General features: G+C 38.7%; 1 protein-coding gene across 3 annotated transcripts in view; it reads left to right on the top strand.

Moving 5' to 3' along the window:
- Window positions 1-21,410, top strand: part of AFF2 (AF4/FMR2 family member 2) — a 584,839-nt gene that overhangs the window by 532,317 nt on the left and 31,112 nt on the right. For all 3 annotated transcript variants that reach the window (XM_023752977.1, XM_014454947.2, XM_023752976.1), the window contains 4 exons: window positions 7,929-8,088; window positions 9,606-10,613; window positions 12,839-12,960; window positions 17,577-17,799. In XM_023752977.1, coding sequence (XP_023608745.1) covers window positions 7,929-8,088; window positions 9,606-10,613; window positions 12,839-12,960; window positions 17,577-17,799 — 1,513 coding nt within the window. The remainder of the gene's footprint in view (window positions 1-7,928; window positions 8,089-9,605; window positions 10,614-12,838; window positions 12,961-17,576; window positions 17,800-21,410) is intronic.

Raw genomic sequence — 21,410 nt, 5'->3', positions numbered from 1 at the left:
CATGACCAGATATGCTAATTAGTCATGACCAATATGCAAATTGACCCTCACTCCAACACACAAAATGGCCACCCCCATGTGGTCAAAGATGGCCGCCCCCATGTGGCCACAAGATGGCCGGCAGAGGACTAGTACAAGTTATACTAGTCACCCTAGGATACACAAAATAACTGTACAATCTGGCCTCTGTCATCAAGGAATGTACAATTTAGTGAGCAGGCAAAAGATTAGTACAATGAAATAATTCAAGAATAAGCAAGCGATGCCTTAACCGGTTTGGCTCAGTGGATAGAGCATTGGCCTGTGGACTGAAAGGTCCCAGGTTCGATTCCGGTCAAGGGCATGTACCTTGGTTGCGGGCACATCCCCAGTAGAGAGTGTGCAGGAGGAAGCTGATCGATGTTTCTCTCTCATCGATGTTTCTAACTCTCTATCCCTCTCCCTTCCTCTCTGTAAAAAAATCAATAAAATGTATATATAAAAAAAGAATAAGCAAGCGATAAACTATGATGCAATTAGTGAAAAGAAAGAAAAGGGCGGTATCTGTGAGAACTGAACTCACTAGAGAAGACCTCGTGTTATTTGAATTTGAGCTTAAAAGATAAAGATATAAGCAAGCAGAAGAGAGGAAAAAATGTGTTATTCTAAGCAGAAAAACAATATAAGGAAAGTCATGGAGGCAATGTTGGAGCAGGGAGGAGACAAAAGTGATAGGTGTGTTGGGAATAGAAGGAAATAACAACCTGGCACTAAGGTAAGGCATTTTTAAAATTGTATTTAAAGAAAATACAATTTCACAGTAAGATCTCTAAAAATCTTGTAGAAAAGAGTATATTTATTTGTAAGAATTTCATTGTAAATTCTGAAGCCAAGAGGTCTGATGTTATATATGTTCACTGGGACCAAGTACAAAAGAAGTCAAAGCTTTTAGTCCACCAGGGAGTGAGGTCAAGGAAAATAAGGAAAAAACACCTGATTTGCAATGTGGAGTAGGCTGGACAGTGATTGTTGGGGGCACATGTTGACCACATCTTTAAGAAGTTTCATAGAAGACCATCAGCAACTGTTTCCTGATTAGGAACCTGCAGCCTGCTCCCACCCTGAAAGACCGAGCAGTTTCTGCTCCTCATGGTTACGTGTTATGTTATTTCCTCTTTTTTTGTGTGTTAGGGTCAGACACGGCAATTTTGCAAGTTGCAATTTTTGCCATTCACTTAGGTATTTTAATGCTTGTATTTACAATATATTTCAGACATGATTATGAAGACACATTCAGTAAGGAGACTGCATGAGTTTTATTTTAGAAATTGTGTATGTGACTTTCAATGTCATTCATTGAATGCCTTGCCATTCCACATACAGGAAAATTTTTATGGTATTACTTTTATAATTAAAAACCTTTATTTTAAAATCACACAAATCAATATTCATAAATTTGTGCAATATCATTGGAAGAAATATAAGGAACTGGTAACAGTGGAAAACTTTAGAAAATTGGGTAAAATGACAGTACAGAGTAAGAAGATACATTTTCATTGTATCTCTTTCTGCATATTTTTAATTTAGTACCATGTTTGTACCATGTTTATTATGTATTTGAAAACAAATACAATTTAACAAACTACAATGATGTGAAACATAAATAACATTTACTTTTTCCCTATTTAATCGTCACAAACTATTAATAAATGTGGAGTTATTAGCTGTCAACTGTGAATTTTTTTCTCTAGCCTCAGTGAGATTTGTCATTTGAATAAGTCAAATGCAACAAGGTTTTCCTAGCATGAATGGTTGCAAATTCTTGCAAGCTACCTCATTATGTCACTTGAAGAAAGCATTTGACATTAATTCTGTGTTCCTGTTGCCTTTTGATATGATTACAAGGATGGATATTGTAGTAGATAACCGATTCTTTTCATTTCCTCAAGCTGTGGTGTTTAAGAAACAGTCGCAATAGCCTGATGAAACCGCCCACCCACCACCCACCCCCTTTGGAACCTAGTCACAAAACTTTAGTTAAAAGATATTGGAGCTTCATGTGTAAAGTGGGTAGGATACCTATTCCATCTGATTCCCAACCCCACCCCACTATCACCAGTGTTCTTGTAGCAATCACATGAGGTCATAAGAGTGAAAATACTGAAACATTATCAAGTACTCTGCACTTAAAAAGTATTTTGGTTTTGTTGACCCAATGATGATGATATTTCATTGGGGTAGGCCATAGGGACATAGACAGTAGACAGTTCTCCCAGAGATCTATAGAGAAAACTTCTTTATGGCTTCACTTTAGGTGTCTTCAGTGCACCAGGCACTTTACAGAGTATGTATGTGGTATGTAAAGTGTCTGGCCTTGGAAGCTTAACTCTTTTTTTGTTGTTGTTATTTTTATTTTCCCATCAACCCGTCCGCCCAACTATACCCCTAACCGGAAGCTTAACTCTTAATGAAGTGTCAGATAACAAATCAGACATGAATGGGTAGCAGACAGTACTGATAAGGAGATTGGCTTTGAGAGCCTTGAAAGAAAAAAAATGTAGTCTATGGAGAGGTTGAAAAAGGAATACCCACTTCCCAAATTAAGAGGTAACTCTAAGCCTCATGGGAAACAGAAAGAAGAAACCAAGCAAGGAAAAATGCAGAAGCTTGTGGAGAGCTGCTCTGAGCCTATCTCCATACTGCTTTGTACTCTTCCAGGTAATTCAGCCTGTCAACTGCCCAGGCTCTCCTGATAGGTAGTTGGGCGCCATCTATCTCCAGACCCGTTCTATAAACACAGTGGGGAGATTCCTGCATGGAAGCAGCTTTCAGGTTTAAGTCACGCAGATGAAGTACATACCCTGCTCCACCTAAGATTTGTGACTGTTGTAATTCTTTTTTGGAAGGCTTTGTCCTTATATTAGATTTCTGGCCTGTGGCCCTCTCTCAGTTCCTTATGAATGTGACCTGCCAAGCATTCATTCTCTGCTTTGATGGAGATGAGGGTTTGAGAGAATCAGCATTCACACCCACTTGCTTGCCTTTATTCCCTCTCTTGATCCCCTTTAAAAATGGTCTTTAAAGGCAAAAGATATAAATACACTAGGCTGTATATGATTTTTTTACCTGTTTAGCTGTTTGATCAAAATAGCTCTAATTGCAGAAAACTCAATGTGGCTTTTAATTATTTACAGAAAAATCTAAATTATCAGTTTATTCTCCCAAATGCAAAGTGTGTTTCTCTCAAGATACAATGAGCCATTAGGCAGCATTGACAACCTTACTGGGAACATGCCAGCATCCTCTACAGGGCCATCACACCTCATACTGTGGTGAGGCTGAATCCAGATGTCTTGTTGCTTTTTTTGTTTCATTTATTTGAAACTGAACATTGAAGTTTGTCCCATAGTATTGTTAAAACTGTTTTCAACTTGATATTGTTTGGCACTAAGTCTCAGTATTCTCAGCTGTAAAATGGTAGTAAGAGTATAACTCACAGTACTGTTGTGAGGATTAAAAGACAAAATGCAGTGGAAGTGCAGAACCTTGTTTTTGGCACACAGATCACGCTCTATATATCATAGCTAAGACTAGTATTTCCATTATGAAAAATTCTCTGGGTCCTAGCCATGGCCATTTATGCAATCTAATGCCACTCCGATTTTTGGCTAGGACAGTGGCAAGCCATTTCTAACTCTCGCAGTGATCCATACATAGCACACATTCAGAGGAAAGAATCATGTATGTGGTTAACTCCTGGTGCAGGCAAGTCATCTGAGGAAAGTTGCAAATTGTAAGAAGAAATCATATTAGAACCTCTTCAGAAATAATTGCCTAAAGAAAGTTTCCGCTTGACGAAGTTAGATTAAATATGACATAGGCAGTTAACTTTCTCTTGCTAAAGGAGGGCAGAATGATTATGGAAAAATAAAATCTTCAGTTGATCTCAAAACTGTGTTCTAACCTTTAGTTTAAAATTTACTAACTTATTTTATTCCCAACAGCTGATATCTGAATAGCCCATGTAGGTTTTAGCCTTGCTACTCAGTGAGGTCCACCAATGAAGAGTATCTACATCACTGGGCAATGTGTTAGAAATGCAGAACTTCAGTGCATAATTAGAATCTTCATGTTAATAAGATCTCCAGGTGATTTGTATGTATACTGAAATTTAACAAGCACTATTAATAAAGTTCTCTCACCTAAATTCTCTCACTCAATCCTCTTATAAGTCTATGTGATATATTAGCTCTGTTTTGCAGATGAGGAAACTGAAACCCTTATGTTAAGTGCTCAGCCTCAGGTCACACAATACAGTATCTAAGGCAACATTCAAAATGAGATAATCTGCCCTGACTGGTTTGGCTCAGTGGATAGCACATCAGCCTGCAGATTGAAGGGTCCTGGGTTCGATTCCAGTCAAGGACATGTACCTTGGTTGCAGGCTTGATCCTCAGTAGGGGGCATGCAGGAGGCAGCCAATCAATGATTCTCTCATCATTGATGTCTCTCTCTCTCTCTCCCTCCCCCTTCGTTTTTGTAAAAAAATAATAAAAATATGTTTAAAACAAACAAAACAAAATGAGATAATCTGACTTTAATCCCATGCTCTTCCCAATGTAGACAATGTCCTGGGTCTGGTCAGTCCACAAAAAAAGGTAACCGAGTCATGATTGATTGCGAGTCAAATGTAATTATGAAAAGCCATAGCCAAAATCAGTGTTATCACCTCAGAAAGGAAGTAAGTGTCAGGTAAATTAGGAGAAATAGGCAGTAACTGCCGGTGATGGGAAAATGTGAGGAACCAGTCATTCGCAGTTATTAAGAAAGCTCCAAATGGTCAACTTTCAGCCCATTGCAGTGGCAGTAATAGTGCCTACCGTACAGTAAGCTCTGGCTTCCAGAGACCCTGTGATGACATTGGGGTCTCCCAGATTATTTAGGATCATCTGCACATCTCAAGATCCTGTATTTATTCGTATCTGCAAAATACCTTTTGCCACTTGTGGTACCGTATTTACAGGTTTCAGGGATTTAAGATGTGGACATCTTTGAAGGAGTTATTATTTTGCCAACCACAGATCTTTTTAGTCAGTCAGGGCTTTAAACAATGTCATGTATGATAACTTTCCCATGAAAATGAATATGAATGGATAGATATGCATCTTCTTATTACTCTGCAAATAAACTGAGCAGATTCTATTTCAAACAGCAGGAAAAATACTCAGTATACCCACACTGGACAAAGATTATCTCATGAAGCCATGCCCTGATAAACTATCCACTTATCAATAGCATCAGTGCCTTAACACAAAGCATACTTGATTCTGAGTTGCTGGTAATAATATTGAGATATGAGGTATTTTGCTTTCAAATTGTACTTGAGGGCCATCTGGGGGAGGAGGACAAGCTACTGGGGACACCCTCCCCCTTCTTTCTTCCCCATCCTTTGTTTCTACCAGAGTAACTCTGCTTTTATCTTTATTATGTGTACACTTTCTATTGCACAATTGAGCTAAATGGGTTTTGGGGAGTAAATGGGGTATATTTCAAAACTACTGACTCAGATAAAAATGATTCCTCCCATCCCTGGCTGGAATAGGTTCAGGGTTCAGTGTGTCTGCCTCCAGTGGCATTGTGTGGTAAGGGAGATATTTTGTTCTGGATTTGTGAACCCAGAGTTCAGAGAGGAAAAGGAGAAAGAGAGGTAAGATCAGGTATAAATGTTGATTCTTTTGCCCCATTTACACCTTAATGAGGAAATTATATATGGAAGCATTTCAAATTATCTGGTATACAGACATTTGATCCCTATAAAACTGGAAAAGAATCATGTCGATGAAATGTATACAAGTCTCAACTAAAGACAAAGGTTTAATACAGAACTCCCCCATTAAACATCTCATGCTACATGTCTTTGGAAAGTTTTGAGCCTTGTGAAATATGTTGCCTGTGAACTTGCTTGTCAAAGCCTTCCCATACCTATTTCCCGATAGGAAGTCATTACCCATTTTGGAACCTTTCCTTGTTGATGCCCACCCAGTTTGATTGAGAAGAATGGTCAATTCATCATCACTGTTTATTTCCTGAGAAAGGATATTACAGTTAAAATAGGATTAGAGTCAGACAGCACTAATGTAGATGTTTGGCTTTCTGGAGGCTGTTAATATGAATTAGTGAAAAGTCTGATTTATAAAATATCCCTATAGAAATGTAGCTTTTAATCATACATGAGCACTGTCATTAGTAAAGTGTTGCCATGAGAAGGTCATTTCAAACATGCCTTAAGGAGCTTATGACTCCTCACACTTTTTCTCTAAGGTTCATAAACAGTCTCCCTAAATATCTCCTATACATTTTAGTTTCATAAAAATCATAATCTTTGTGTTGGAAGACACCTTAAAGTTAATCCAATCCACTTTGTACCACAATAGGAATCCCTCTACTTCTAGCTATTCAGTCACCTAAGGGTACAAAGCTAACTGACCAGCTGTAGATTTTTAGAACTCCTTCCTGATGTTGAAGAGAAACCTTCCTGTCTAGATCTATAAATCTTCACTCTAGTTTTACCTTGGAAAGCCCTCAGAATAAACTCACACCATTTCCTACAGGTCAGACCTTTAGTTTTTTTTTGTTGTTTGTTTGTTTGAAGACTATCATCATACGAACCACTCTCCTACTGGCTCTACAGTCTTCTTCAGGCAAAGTAATCCCAGTTTCAGCACATGGCTTCCAGAATATCTTATGGTATCATATTGAAAGGTTTTTAAACCACCTTTCACCATGATTAACAAAAAGGAGATTGGGCTGATGAGACAGAGGGAGATGAGAACCCTCCCCCAACTTTAGATCCCCATTTCTGAGTGAAAGCAGAGCAAAACTTGGTCCAAAGAGATAATAAACAAAAGGAAATGACATACCCCAGCATGCCAAGAGGGAGCTGAGGTTGATTTTTTATGGGATACAAAGAGCAAATGATTACTTAGAAAGAGTACTGATTGCCAATAGAGGCAAAGTAGCAAATGGTATCAATTTTCAAATGTTTTGCTTAGCTTTACAAATGTAAAATCAATCATTAGAAATGGTTGGTCCTTTATGATCATCCCTCCTGGTAAGAGTTTTACAAAGAGTTTACAAAATATTATGGTGGAGGAGCCAAGAAGTGCATCCTCTCATTCCCTTATTCATATAGTCAACTATGGTCACCATGATGCTGAGTGATGGGTATTGGACACCCAGCAGTAAATATGCTTTACACAGCCTCTTCCCTTTGAGGGAACTTGGAGTCTATGATTCTAGTCGCACTTTTCTAACTAGCTATGAGGCAGAGGCAATCCCCTCCCCCTTCCTGGACTTGTTTCCTGTCCTTAAAATGAGAATTGAACTCACCCCTTCTTGATGAGAAGACTATACTGTGTGTATAGCTAAAATCAGAGCCCCTTGACAACCTATGGGTTTCTGAAGAAAAAAATAGCAACAGAAAATGAAAATTATCTTATGGGATCGAGGGGGCGGGAGAGGGAGGAGGGGGTCAATGGGGTGGAGAGGGCATCTGTAATACTTTCAACAACACAAATAATTAAAAATAAATAATAAATAAAAGTATTAGGACACACACACAAAAAAAATCTAAAGCTGTGCATTTGTATCTATCTCCATGCAACATTGGCTTTAAGTTTTCATGTGGAGTGAGGGACACAAGATTTTTTGGAGAGAGAAAGCAGTGTTATGGAACCCAAGGAACTTGGACACACACACACACAGACATAGTTCTAATGAAACCTTTGACCATGGGCCCCTTACTGAGCCTCATATTTTCCATCTGTGAAATGGGACTTAATGCTCCACTTTGCCTGTATCTCACAGATCATAGGTCCTTATGCTGAGCTGGGCTCTTTCTGGTGGTTTGAGACTGAAAAGGGCAATGAATGGTGTCATTTTTCTTTCAGCCCACCCTTGGCCAAGCCTCAGCCCCCACCTGCAGTGCAAGCCAGTGGGGGATCCGGCAGCTCCAGTGACTCAGAGAGCAGCTCAGAATCAGATTCAGACACTGAAAGCAGCACCACGGACAGCGAATCCAATGAGGTGCCTCCTGTGGCAACTCCAGAGGTGGGTGAAGTGGCAAGTGCCCCAACCACGATTTGCCTGTCTTGCCTGTCACTAAGGCAGTGCCCTAAATACCCAGCCATGCACTCACACTTTCAGCACAGTAATTATTTTAGCACAATAAATACTTCATAAAAGTATTCAGGTATTTGATAGCATGTTCCCCTCTAAAACATATATTCACACAGTTCCTAATAGGCAGACGCTGGCTGGAAGACTGACTTGTATGACTCAGTTACTTTGAACCTTCAAGCTTCCTCACATGTAAACTGTAACAGGAATAACTGGTCTAACAACTTCTCTTTCTAGAGAACCAGTGAAGCCAGTCAAGACCCAGTTCTGGCCCTGGGGACACAATGCCTTAATCTGGGTTGATTCAATGAATTGCCACTTGGCAATTAAAACACAAGAAGTGATCTTCTTTTGAAAGACATCAGCTCATGCTTATGGTACCAGCCAATAGAGGGTGACAGAATTAAAAAACACTTTAGTAGCTGTGATTCCAACCTGCACAGGGTAACAGGTTAAGGGCCCAAGAAATCTTATTGGTTCCCACTGTTGGCAGCATAACTCTGACATTAGGGCAGCAGTTCTATTAACACATAGATCCTTGTTTCAGGCCTGACTCTACCATCGCTTTATATGTGAAATATTGGGAAAGTTATTTCTTAAGCTCCCAGGACTTGATTCTTTCATATGTAAAATGGGAATAATAATAGCAAGGACCTCATAGAGTTGTTATTAGGATGAAATAAGTAAATGCAAGTCAAGAGCTTCTCACAGTGCTGGAACATCATCTTTTAAAAGAAGAGCAATTCTAATAAAAGTGATGGCTCTTTTATTTAAACAGGCAGAGTTCAGAGTTAGGAATCAAACATCTGAATTATACTCATCATTTTAATGGCTTAACAGTGGACACTAATGTTGGCATACATGTTCCCATGCACCAAGGAAGTGCAGTGGTTTTTCAGAAGTCAAATATGTTCAGCCTTCACTAAAAATACAAAACTCCTATTCTTTTTATAATGAATTACAGCATCATATAGGAGGCATTGGCCCTGTGGCAGATAGAAAGCCTTTCTTTTGAATTACACTTGAGGCATGTTTACATTTCTTTTCAGGACCAGAGATCATTGCCTCTGCCTCCTGGTTATAGGTTAAGTAATGAGTCTCACCAAAGGATTTGGGGAAAAGGTTTCCCCTCTACCCAGGACTCCCTACACACTCCTGAAAAAAAAAAAACCCTCTCCGTGAATAAGTCTTTCCTTTCTGGTTCCTGGCCAGAGTGGAGAATATTTTCAGAAGAGTGGAAATTAGTTTAAATTAGAAGATTGGGGCTGATTTGTGATGTATTTGGCTCTCTAGGTAATTTGATTAATGTGGATCCTGTGTGTGTGCTTGTAAATGTGTGAATGGCCACTTAACATCCAAAGCTTTTACCAGAAGTCAGTGTACTTAGGGTCATTCTGAATCTTTCCCAGATGAGAAATTCATTATTGCTGCTGTTTCTCAATCTGTAGCCCGAGCCACCCTCAACCAACAAGTGGCAGTTGGATAAGTGGCTTAACAAAGTGACATCCCAGAACAAATCATTTATTTGTGGCCAAAATGAGACACCCATGGAGACGATTTCTGTGCCTCCTCCAATCATCCAACCAATGGAAGTCCAGGTCAAAGTGAAAACAACTCCCAACCAGATCCTGGCTGAACCCAAAGAGAGGCCTCTCCTCAATCTCATCAGGGAAAAAGCCCGTCCACGGTCCACCCAGAAAACTCTAGAAACAAAGGCTTTGAAGCATAAGTTGTCAGAAACTATTGAGACAGCTTCTCAAAGGACAATTGGGAAAAAACAGCCCAAAAAGGTTGAGAAGACCACTGGCATTGACGAGTTGACCTGGCCCAAACCAAATATTACCAGCAGCACTCCCAAAGAAAAAGGAAGTGTGGAGCTTCCTGACCCACCAAGAAGCCGCAACAAAGCCACTGCCCACAAACCAATCCCCAGGAAAGAACCAAGGTCTCACATCCCATTGGCTTCAGAGAAGAAGAAATATAGAGGGCCTGGGAAAATCGTGCCAAAGTCCCGGGAATTCATTGAAACAGATTCGTCTACATCTGATTCCAACACAGATCAGGAAGAAACCCTGCAGATCAAAGTCCTGCCTCCTTGCACTGCTCCTGGGGGCAATTTTGCCAAATCCAAGGAAACCTGTGGTGCTAGTCTGACCCTCAGCACCCTAAGCAGCAGCAGCAGCTATAACAATTTATCCATCAATAATGAGGAGCCAACTTTTTCACCCATCCCTATAATGCAAACTGGGCTTCTATCTCCTCTAAGAGAGCAGGAAAATCCAAAAAATCTCTGGGTAAAGATTGACCTTGGCTTACTATCTAGAGTACCTGGCCACAACTCACTCCAAGCAGCATCAGCCAAGCCAGACTACAAAGAGGCTTCCTCAAAACCCAGGCGTCAGATTGCTGCTGCAGCTGTGGAAAAACCCACCCTTAAGGGCAAGAGGAAGCACAAGGTAAGCTTTTTAATGTGGTTTGCCAAGTGATCATGAACAATGGCTGTTCTTTGACTAACTTTATCTTCAGTATTATTTTTAAGGATTCCAATGGCAATGGATTGTACTCTTTGGTGAAAGCAATGGTGATTTCCATGTGAAATACCATATTTGACATGACCAGGGAGAAAGTGTTAGAAATTATCAGGGTTGGGAAGCCAATATCAAGAATATACAATATGTAACAGGAGGGATCCAACATGTTACATGTAGGAAATAAGAATATGAAGAGAGTCTTCTGCCCTAGGCTGTCAATCCCTGGGGTAGGCTATTTAAACAGCTCCTGCTTTCGTGGACTCATGGGTCATTACTCTACAGTTCTCCATTCTAGCAGCATCAGGGAACCCAAGTGTTCCTAAGTTCAAAAGGCATCCTCTGGGCCTGTTAATTTATCTTAACAAGCATCAGCACCCCCAAAACCCACTTTGGTTACACTTTGATTATTTTGACTCCTCGTAGACATATGTTCTGCCAAGCTCAATGGATCCCCTAACTTGTGTGGTTGGCTTGACTTGTAAAAATCTCTCCTGCATATGGTTAAGGCTGAATTCCAGGGATAAAAATTATAATCAGAAGTTGAAATGCACAATGGCCTCTGATGTCAAATACATCTAGGGAAGTGAGTTTATATGTAATAGATTCATTCTGTTATAGCTCCAGACATGGTAGTTTTTTAGAGTACCATCATCTTGTGTGATTTGGGTAATATGTTTAATGGCTGCAACAGTAGCTAGAGAGAAGGTTTCTAATTCTTTCCTCATTTCTTCTGTCCCTTCCCAGAAGAGACTTAAGAATGATCAGAAATGGCTTAGATTCTTCATTAGGGAAAAGTACTACCTAGGGCAGGGGTGGGCAAACTTTTTGACTTGAGGGCCACAATGGGTTCTTAAACTGGACCGGAGGGCCGGAACAAAAGCATGGATGGAGTGTTTGTGTGAACTAATATAAATTCAAAGTAAACATCATTACATAAAAGGGTACGGTCTTTTTTTTTTTTTTTTTTCTTTTTTTTTAAGTTTTATTCATTTCAAACGGGCCGGATCCGGCCTGAGGGCCGTAGTTTGCCCACGGCTGACCTAGGGCCAAGCCATACTGCTGAAAAGTATGATTTAAGTTTTCATTTAGCATTAATGATTCAAAAAAAGAGGGTATTATCTTTGATCTGTGCACCAACTTATCCAATGAGACTATTCCAAAATAGGAACCAAAGTCAGTGGTCCTTATCCTATTACTGTGTCCCCACTCTTAGTGAGGACAACAGTACAACCAGGGATAAAAGTATAGCTTCACAACCACATGTAAAAGTCCAAGGTGTACCTTGCACATAGTTAATTTCATTGAATGTTGTTGATTATACTAGTTCCCTTTATATGTTATTCACAATCTATGTTGCTTGGACATCATTTATGCCATGTCAGAGTTTCAATGTTAATTCCTAAATTGCTCATTTATTAATGGGAGAGGTATCTGAAAAGTATAGATTCTCTTTACTTTTGGTATGAGATTTCAATCTCTAATCAGAGGTTCACATCACAGCTCAAGTGTCTCACATTCCAACTTTTGGCCCTGGCTGATGTGATAAAGTTGTTTGTTGGAGTGTCATCTCATACATCAGAAGGTGGAGGATTTGATCCCCGGTGGTGGTGTGTTCAGAGACAACTGATCTTTCTCTCTCTCTCTCTCTCTCTCTCTCTCTCTCTCTCTCTCTCTCTCCCTCCCCTTTCCTCCTTCCCTCCTTTCTTTTCTCCCTCCCTCCCTCCCTCCCTCCCTTTCTTCCTCTTTCTAAAAATCAATTTAAAAGTTCGAAGTTTTGTTAGTTTTGTTAGTTTTGTTAGGAGCAAGGCTAATTGCTTTTCTGTCTGATCAAAGGTGCATACAGTGGGGCCTTGACTTATGAGTGTCCCAACTAACGAGTTTTTTGAGATACCAGCTGTCTCTCAGCCGATTTTTTGCATTGAGTTGATACAGTAATTTGAGTTAACGAGCTCCTTAATGAGCTCCTTAACGAGCTCCTTAACGAGCTCGGTCTCAGAACGAATTAAACTTGTAAGTCAAGGCCCCACTGTATTTACCTTCCCTATCTAACCTAGAAGGTAAAAGAGAAACAAAACTGTCTACCTTGCTCATTGTTTTTAAAAGTCTACATGTGCTATGTATTTTAAACTGTGCATTTTTTTCCTGTTAAGCCAACAGAAGTTGCAGAAAAAATCCCTGAGAAGAAGCAACGCCTGGAGGAGGCCACCACTATCTGCCTGCTACCCCCTTGCATCTCACCAGCCCCACCCCACAAGCCTTCTTACACTAAAGAGTGAGTTTTCCCTGTGTTTGTATGATACTTCAATTGTCCAGACGGCCCCGGTGAGGTTGAAATGGCCCCGGTGAGGTCGGGACGGTCCGGTGAGGTTGAAACTGCCCCGGTGAGGTTGAAACGGCCCCGGTGAGGCTGAGATGGCCCCGGCGAGGTTGGTACTGCTCCAGTGAGGTTGGGACAGATAATGGGGACCACTATAGACTAATGAACAGGGGTAGATGCAGAGGCAGAGCACCATTGAACAGACTGTCAAACTACAGTGGGAAGCCTGGGGAGGGTTTGGGAGGGGGATTAAGAGATCAACCTAAGGACTTATATGCATGCATATAAGATTAACCAATGGACACAAGACACCCGGGGGGAGGGGTAGGGGCCGGGGGAATGTCAAGGGGGGGAAAAAGGAGACATATGTAATACTCTTTTTAATACTTTAAGAAATAAAAATTATTAATAAAAAAAATCTTTTTTTTTGGGGGGGGGTTGTCCCAGGTTACATAAAATACAAGAGTTTCTAAGTCCAGTCTTGACAGCTGTTCCTGATTTAACAAGATTAGGCTAAGCAGGTGGAATATAGACTGCCAGCTTTAGGGTGACACCATGAACTTTTTAACATTTCTTTACTCGAGCTTACATTGATTACCAAAATTGGCCAATGTGAACTTTTAGTACTAAGTGAAGGGAAAAAGGAAGTAAATTAATTAAAAATGTGCAGTATCAAAAAACACCTATTGCTTGAACCATATAACTGACTCTCGCACATCTAGTTCTGATGGTGATTAAACAATTTCCCTGGAAAGCAACCCCTTGGGCTTGACAAGATGACCCAGCTGCTGCTTCTTCTGTGGTATCATTATTTAACCTTAATATGAAACTTTAGAGTAGCTATATCTCGAACTCCACAGAGGTCAGTAGAATGACATGTCTGGAAGGCCAGAGAGATAAGCTATCTGGGAATGACCCTCCCCTAGGAAGTTCTGTATTGGGGAAAGCCAGCTAGGAATCAATAGGTTAATTCCAATCAGCTGGCACCTCTTTACCTTTATGGTTTTTGTGGAAGGTGCTAGAGTCAGTAAGGAGGTTCTCCTTATTTTCTCCTCACTCAAATAGCCCAGCCTTCACTAGAGAAGTCCTGCCCTCTCTGTTTCTACTAAGCATTGTGACTGTGTTCTTCTGTCTTATAAATATCATTTAACTAACAATCATGTCAGTTACTGGAACTATTCCATCTGGATAATTATTGCCATAAATTCATTCAACATTAGTGATTACTTCCATCAAAGACCAGTTTTTGAGCCTATTAGCAGCCCAGAGCAGAGAGGCAATCTGGCTAACTGCTGCTAACAATTGATTTCACAGATTATTGTTTGACATCAGTGATATGGTATCAATCTGCCACAAATAAGATGTCAGAAAGAAATTCTAGGTTTCTACTTGTTTGGATCCTTATTGATTTGAGATGAAAGTAGGAAAAGAACAATTGCCATTAGATTCACTCAATATAATAAGGTGATTTGGGCCCTGGGCTGCCCCCTCCCTGAAGATCCAAAGCTCTTTGTGAAGTGTGTCTCTATTCTCTGCTATAACTTTGATCTGAAACATCTTTTAATATGCTTGGAGTTCTCAGAACTAGAAACTCTTACAGTAGAACAAGCTGATGCTCTCCACACCAGGGTGGGCCAGGCATATGGGGGAAACGTGCTTCTTCTCCAGTGGTCAAACATGGTCATCCTAGGGCCTTCCTCCTTTCCAAGGAGGAATGAGTACAATAGCAGTTCCCAGGCTTTGACCAGTTCAGGCCACTCAAAGGCAAAAAGAAAAGGCAGGGGACAGTGGGGAATTGCCACACCATCAATCTCCATTGCTAGTCTCCTTAAGCAACCCAATGACCTGTCACTCTTTCCATTTCATGGAAGACAGATGATCACATATTAAGTAAATGTCTAATAATTTTAATGTTCTCATAAAATTGTTTTTAATCAGGATCATTATGGTATTTCTGCTTTGGTTGTAACTAGGAAAGTAGTGTTTACCTAGTCACATTTTTCATTTAGGAGGGCCTGAGTCAGGTTCTTATGCTCATCCAAAAAATTCAAGTCTGAAAAAAATCTCAAGTTGAGGGAGTATGAAGCATTGACTGGCCTCTCAGAAATCTTCTCCTGGGAACCTCTCCTCAAGCTTTGTCTGCTCCTTTGTGCTTTGTTGACCCTTCAAACTAAATCCTTAAAAATTTATATCAGGCCACATTCACGTTTCTAAATGAATATTCTAAACCTAGCAAAGAATACCACATCAGACAATGATAGCTAGTGTTCCCTTTCATTCAACAGAAGAGCCCTGCTGAGTTCCTCCCCAATTCTTTGGAACCTGAACCATCAACAAGGCCTATGAGACATTAAATTGGGAGTGGGAATACACTTCTCTTGTCCGCTGTCCAACTCTAGCCTCCTAAAACAGGTGCAGAAAGTAGCTAAAATTGTTCTTGTATTAAGAAGGTATAATGGTGACTGAGTATTCTCTAGAAAATGCTCCCTGGGTATTTTTTACTAGTAAAGTTATTAAAGGCTCCATGATTCTAGGTCACTACCAAACAGATGGAAAGGGGGCCAGGTGATAGTGCCCACTGCACAGTATGTACTGTGCAATATTTAATATACTGTGTACAATGGCAGATTGTAAGGCCTAGTATGACTATTGTAGCCCATGGCTAATGAACCATTCACCTCCTAAAGATGCCATAGCTTAAAACCTTTAACAGATGCCAATACTTAATATCTTTCTACATAAATTCCCAAAAGTCTGATGCCTCGGTAATGATTATATTTATGTAGGCTGATATTTGTGGGGCTTCCTCATGAACACAAATTTTACTCCTTATGGTCATTATTATTTTAATCAGTCATCACAACTTAAAATTGTTCTATATATCAATGAAACTTTAAAAATCCATGGAAAAATATTGTTTTTAATATGTTCTTATTTATTTTAGAGAGAGAGGAATGGAGAGGGAGAGAGAAATAGAAACATCAATGAGAGAGAATCATCAACATCAATTGGCTGCCTCCTATACATATCCTTCTGGGGATCAAGCCCACAAACCGGGCATGTGCCCTGACCAGGAATCAGACTGATGACCTCCTGGTATATGGGTCGATGCTCAACCACTGAGCCACACCAGCCAGGCTATTAGTAAATATTTTAATTAATTTTAACCAATTACATTAATGGCAAAACAGTTAAATTTTAAAAAATTTTGCCTCAAAACAAGAATGTATATAGAGCCTCATTATGAAACAAAAGATGGATAAGATAATAAATATTACTACAATTGGCAATTTGGGGCAACACAGAGAAAGTGGAACAAGAAGACTGCATTGACTTCTATCATTTTAGAAAACAAAACCATTTGAATGCTCATTCATCTTTGATTTGTGGCTTTGAGATTTTGTAAATCTATATTTCTAGACACTGAATGAAATTGACCAAGAGGAAAACATAAATCCTTGTTGACTTAATTTGCTATTGAAAATTGTAGTAGTCAATAATCATGAAAAGTAAATGGCTGCACAGTGTAATATTAGTTGTCTAAGAAAAGATTAAAATTCAAGTAATCTACATTGACTGGTCTAAGAGAGTAACTAAAATGAAAATCCATGACCCAATTACCATGCTAAGCAGCTAGCATAAGGTTTTAGTTGTTCTATTTCATTTAAAGTCACAGTTTATTTAAGAGTGACCATTGAATAGGCAGATAAATAAGTTTGAATGTACAGGAGTACTTCTAGGACTGCAGGTGTCTTGTGGCAGTATGACAAAATATTTTTCAAATGGAGTTTGGTACCGTACATCAGTACTTCAATATAAAACTTAAGCTGAGGGGCTTGTTATGATTTAGCTTTGGGACAGAACATTTTAAATATGCTATTTTCAATGTGTCACTAAAGTAGAGAGTGCAAAGAACATGTAAATAACCCATAGACATAGACAACAGTGTGGTGATGGCCAGAGGGAAGGTGAGGTAGGGTCTGGGTGTAGGTGGACAAAGGGGGAAGTAATAGGGACATCTTTAATAAAGTAAATTATAAAAACAGTTTAAAAATAGTCTTTGCTAATAGCACAAAATAAAAAAATAAAGTATTTAGTGCATTGTTTATTTCTAAGTAATGTATAAGTATATTATATCTTAATAAAATATACTTCTACTAATTGTTTATTATACCATTTATTGTGTGATTGTGCAGTTAAGTCCTAAGGCCTTAAGTAGAAACTATCCTAAAAATAAAGGTTAAAGTGCACATTGAATTTTCCATCAAAAAGCTAATTAATAACAATATTGAAAAGTTATAAATATCACACTGGAGCACACTGTATTAGACACTTATATTTATTGTAGAGTTCTGCTTCAAAGACATATGTTTATTTTTGATATATATGTTATAGCTATATCTATAGAGAGAGACATCTCTCTATAGATTTCTATGTCTATATGTATTAACATATACTCTTCATCACAAGTAAGTAAAATATTACTTCAGCTGAATGTACCAACATCATAGGAAAATTCATAATAAAGACAGACAAAATTTTATGACACCCCACACTCTTTGTTTACACAGAAATAATTCATCCAGGAGAGCAAATAGAAGAAAAGAAGAAAAGCTGTTCCCTCCTTCACTTTCCCCACTGCCAGAGGATCTTCCACGCCGCAGAAACATCAGTGGCAATAATGGTTTCTTCAGTCAAGACAAAAACATCCCTATGATTGGACAGTTCAACTCTGCCAAACCTAAGAGGAGTGAAGGCAAATTCTGTGCTACTTTCAAAGGGATATCTGTAAATGTAAGCATCTTAGGAGAAATATGATCAGCAGGTAGAAACAAGTTGATCCAGCATATCTAACTAGACTTGACCACATGGGGATGTTGCAGGGTGATGGGAGGGAGAAACAGAGAGAAACTGTAGGTATGTGTACGCACAAATACACAAACTCTCCATTATCTCAAATTTTAATTATTCTAATGTAGGATGAATTTTTTTAATTTCAGTCTTACTGCTTCAAACAATATTATGAAGAGACTTGGGACTTTGGACATCCTTTGATCCAAGTTTTTAATATCTTGGGAGTTGGAACACTTTCAAAATACTGACCACAGTATCTGGTACATTCATACCTGCTAAAAAGTTTAGTGACTGTGGGCAATCCCATTCCATCCATTTGTTTTTTTTTTTCATTCACTAAATGATCAGTGCCTACTATGTACCAGATGCTGTGGTCGGTATTTTAGAAGTGTCCCCTACTCCCAAGATATGAAAGGCTTGGACTAAAGGATACCTAAAATCCTGAGTCTCTGCATAATAATCTGTTCAGAGTAGTAAGATTGGAATGAACACTTTTGAAATCTATATAATCTTAATAACCAATGTCACCCAATAAGTGTAATTAAAAATAAATAAATAATAGTGACTAAAAATGATGGAATTTAAAAGGTGAATTTGTTGATAAAATGACACAATTGTGATTCTAAGCCCAACTAAATGATTATCTGGTCCTTTGGATTTTTTATACTGCTGCTCAATTAGCATAGATAATTAAGAATTTGTATCACTTTTTAGATCCATACACAATATATTTATCTCTCCCAGATATAAGTACATAACCACGAGCAATAGTGCCATTAGTAAATATTAATGACAAATGTATCTGCCTTTCCGTGTAAATACATGTATATGCAGATATATCATCTGTATTTATCTAGTCTCCTTTAAATGTCATAGAAAAAGCAAATGAGTGAAATGCAATGAGTTTTAAAATGTCTGGTGCCAACCTGGTGGACTCTGAACCAAGAGTATCCATTTCACATCCCATCAAAAACCAGAAGGCCTCTGAGCTATAAGGACCCTAGTTTATAGGTCTTGCATCATCTAAGATGACTGAGATGAAATATATATCTATGTAAGTGTTATCATTGGTATAAAGAAATTGCTCTATAATTAAGTGGTCATGTTCCATATGAAATTCATGTGTATATGTATGCACACATAATATTTATATTAATATTTAAAATGCTGCCTATAATGTTAGGAATTAAACCATCTATTCTAAACAGTAATTACACTACAGTCTTATTTTTCATACTGAATGTAATTAATATTATAAACTCTAACTGATATTCTCTTCTATTGCAAGTTTTTTGGAGGGTATATGTGATGTCTAGGCAGTTCACTTTGTACAGTGCCTAGTATATTGTCACAAATAATCAGGTGCTTAATACAGATGTTTTTATGACAAAAGGTATTGCTTACAAGAATCTGCCAAGTCATTTCCATGAGAACTAAAAACTACTGGGAAACATGATAAGTATGATTACAATTGTATTTATAAATGGATCATCCTTGTTAAAGAAATCACTGAGGTATCCCATAATAGAAAGAAGCACCAACTATCACTTCTTTGGCTATTCCTTCTACTAATGGCTTGAAATCTGGAGAGAGTTTGTGGTGTATTTTTGCCCTAGCCTTGGAGTTAAGAGACTTGACATAGAGTTAGCACTGCAACAACTTTGCTCTGAGAACTTGGACAAATTATGAAATCTCTGTAAAATTAGTGTGTTTGACTAGATTATCTATAAGCCTTCTTCCTACTCCACAAGTGTCTTCTTCAATTTTGTGCTCTCAGAGTCTTTTCCATTTATGCATTTCTTAAGCTAGATTATTTATTAACTCAATAGATGGGTGTATATGGACAGAGGGCATGTTAATATAACTTACACCATCATAGCTGAATGCAGCCATTTCCATCCAATCAGATGTGCCAGGACTGACAATGATGCCATGTGTGTGCATGGTGGATGTGGTGTTTGAAGGTTCTTGTCACATGTTTTGATCATAGAGACAGTGGCAATGTCTTAGGCTGACTCCACTGTTTGATCTGAGCCATCTGGCTCTGGTAATAGAAACATGGAGTTGGCTTAGGAGTTTGAGAAGACTGATTTTTTAAATGTGCTTAGATTGAATAAGATCAATAATCATGTTTAAACTATTTTCTCAAATATTTATCATTATAATTTTTATATGTGTAGCCTCTCAGTACATTTCTCTCACTGAGCTCTAGATGGTAAGAACTTTTGACAATCAGAGAAGGTCCAGGATCAAATGGAAAAGATGGACTTTCAAGGCTATAAGGAATGTTCACATTTGGCTTTTATCTTTGAAGTGACCCTTTTAACTAGGCAGGCATGCATGCATTCAGCAAATAATTAGGAGCACTAGGCTGCAGGACAAGGTGGATAGGGTGGGGTGGGGTAGCGGCATCATATCATACGTTAGAGATGATTCCAGTGCTGAAAAAGGTACCAATCTAAGGTGAGTCACGAAACGTACTGAGAGAACTAGAATACAAAATATCTGGTGATTGGTACTATACAGAAGAGATTAAGTCAGACTCTTCAGATCTCTAAAAGCACCAAGAGGATTAAGGCACTTCTGGCCATAGACATAAGGCAGTTTTCCTTGAAGAGAGTGCATTTCTTAAGCTGGATTATAACAGATGAATAGAGTTTAGAAATGGAGGGAAGTGATTACACAAAATGTGATATATCCATACAATGAAATATATTCAGTCTTAAAGAGGAAGGAAAATCTGACACATGCTACAACATGGATGAATCTTAAGGACACTTTGCTAAGTGAAATAAGCCAGTCACAAAAAGACAAATACTTAATGATTCCACTTATGTGTGGTAACTAGAGTAATCAAATTTGCAAATACAGAAAGTAGAAGGGCAGTTGTCAGGGGAGAGGAGGCAATGGGAAATTGTAGTTTAACGGGGACAGAGTTTCATTTTTGCAAGATGAAAGAGTTCTAGAGATTTAGAAAACACTGTGAATGAACCTAACACTACTGAATTGTACATCTAAAAATGGTTAAGATGATAAATTTGATGTTATATGCAATTTTAAAAATTAAAAATGGAGTAAATTATCAGGAGGTAAAGAAAAAAAGTAATGAAGGGAATGTTTTTTTTCCATTTTCTTTTTTTGTGTGGGGGAGGGGTTCAACTCTAAGTGTCAGGATGAAGCAAAGTAGGAAAGCAAAGTAGGGTGTGTTTAGTTTCATGGAAGGTTCATGGGAGGGAGTAGTGAGAGATGATCAGGGATGACCTTACATGCCAGCAAAGGAACTCAGCCTTAGTTTGTACTTGGGCGCAAGGTAGTGAAATACGTGGAGCTTTGTTTAAAAAGCTCAGACTAGCAGGCAGCTGATTGTGGATGGATTGGAGTTTGGAAGTTGGCCAGGAAGCTGTTTGATAGTCTCAATCAGAAGACATGAGGGCCTGCACTTTGAGGCTTCAGAATAGAAAGGGACAACTTTAGTAGATGTTGGGGAGATACAAGGAATACTAATTTGTAATTGTTTGGATAAGGGTAATGGAGAGGAAGATATTAAAGAT

This window comes from Myotis lucifugus, unplaced genomic scaffold (genome assembly GCF_000147115.1).
Source record: "Myotis lucifugus unplaced genomic scaffold, Myoluc2.0 scaffold_40, whole genome shotgun sequence".
Taxonomy (NCBI): Eukaryota; Metazoa; Chordata; class Mammalia; order Chiroptera; family Vespertilionidae; genus Myotis; species Myotis lucifugus.
This window is presented reverse-complemented; position numbering and strand designations above follow the sequence as displayed.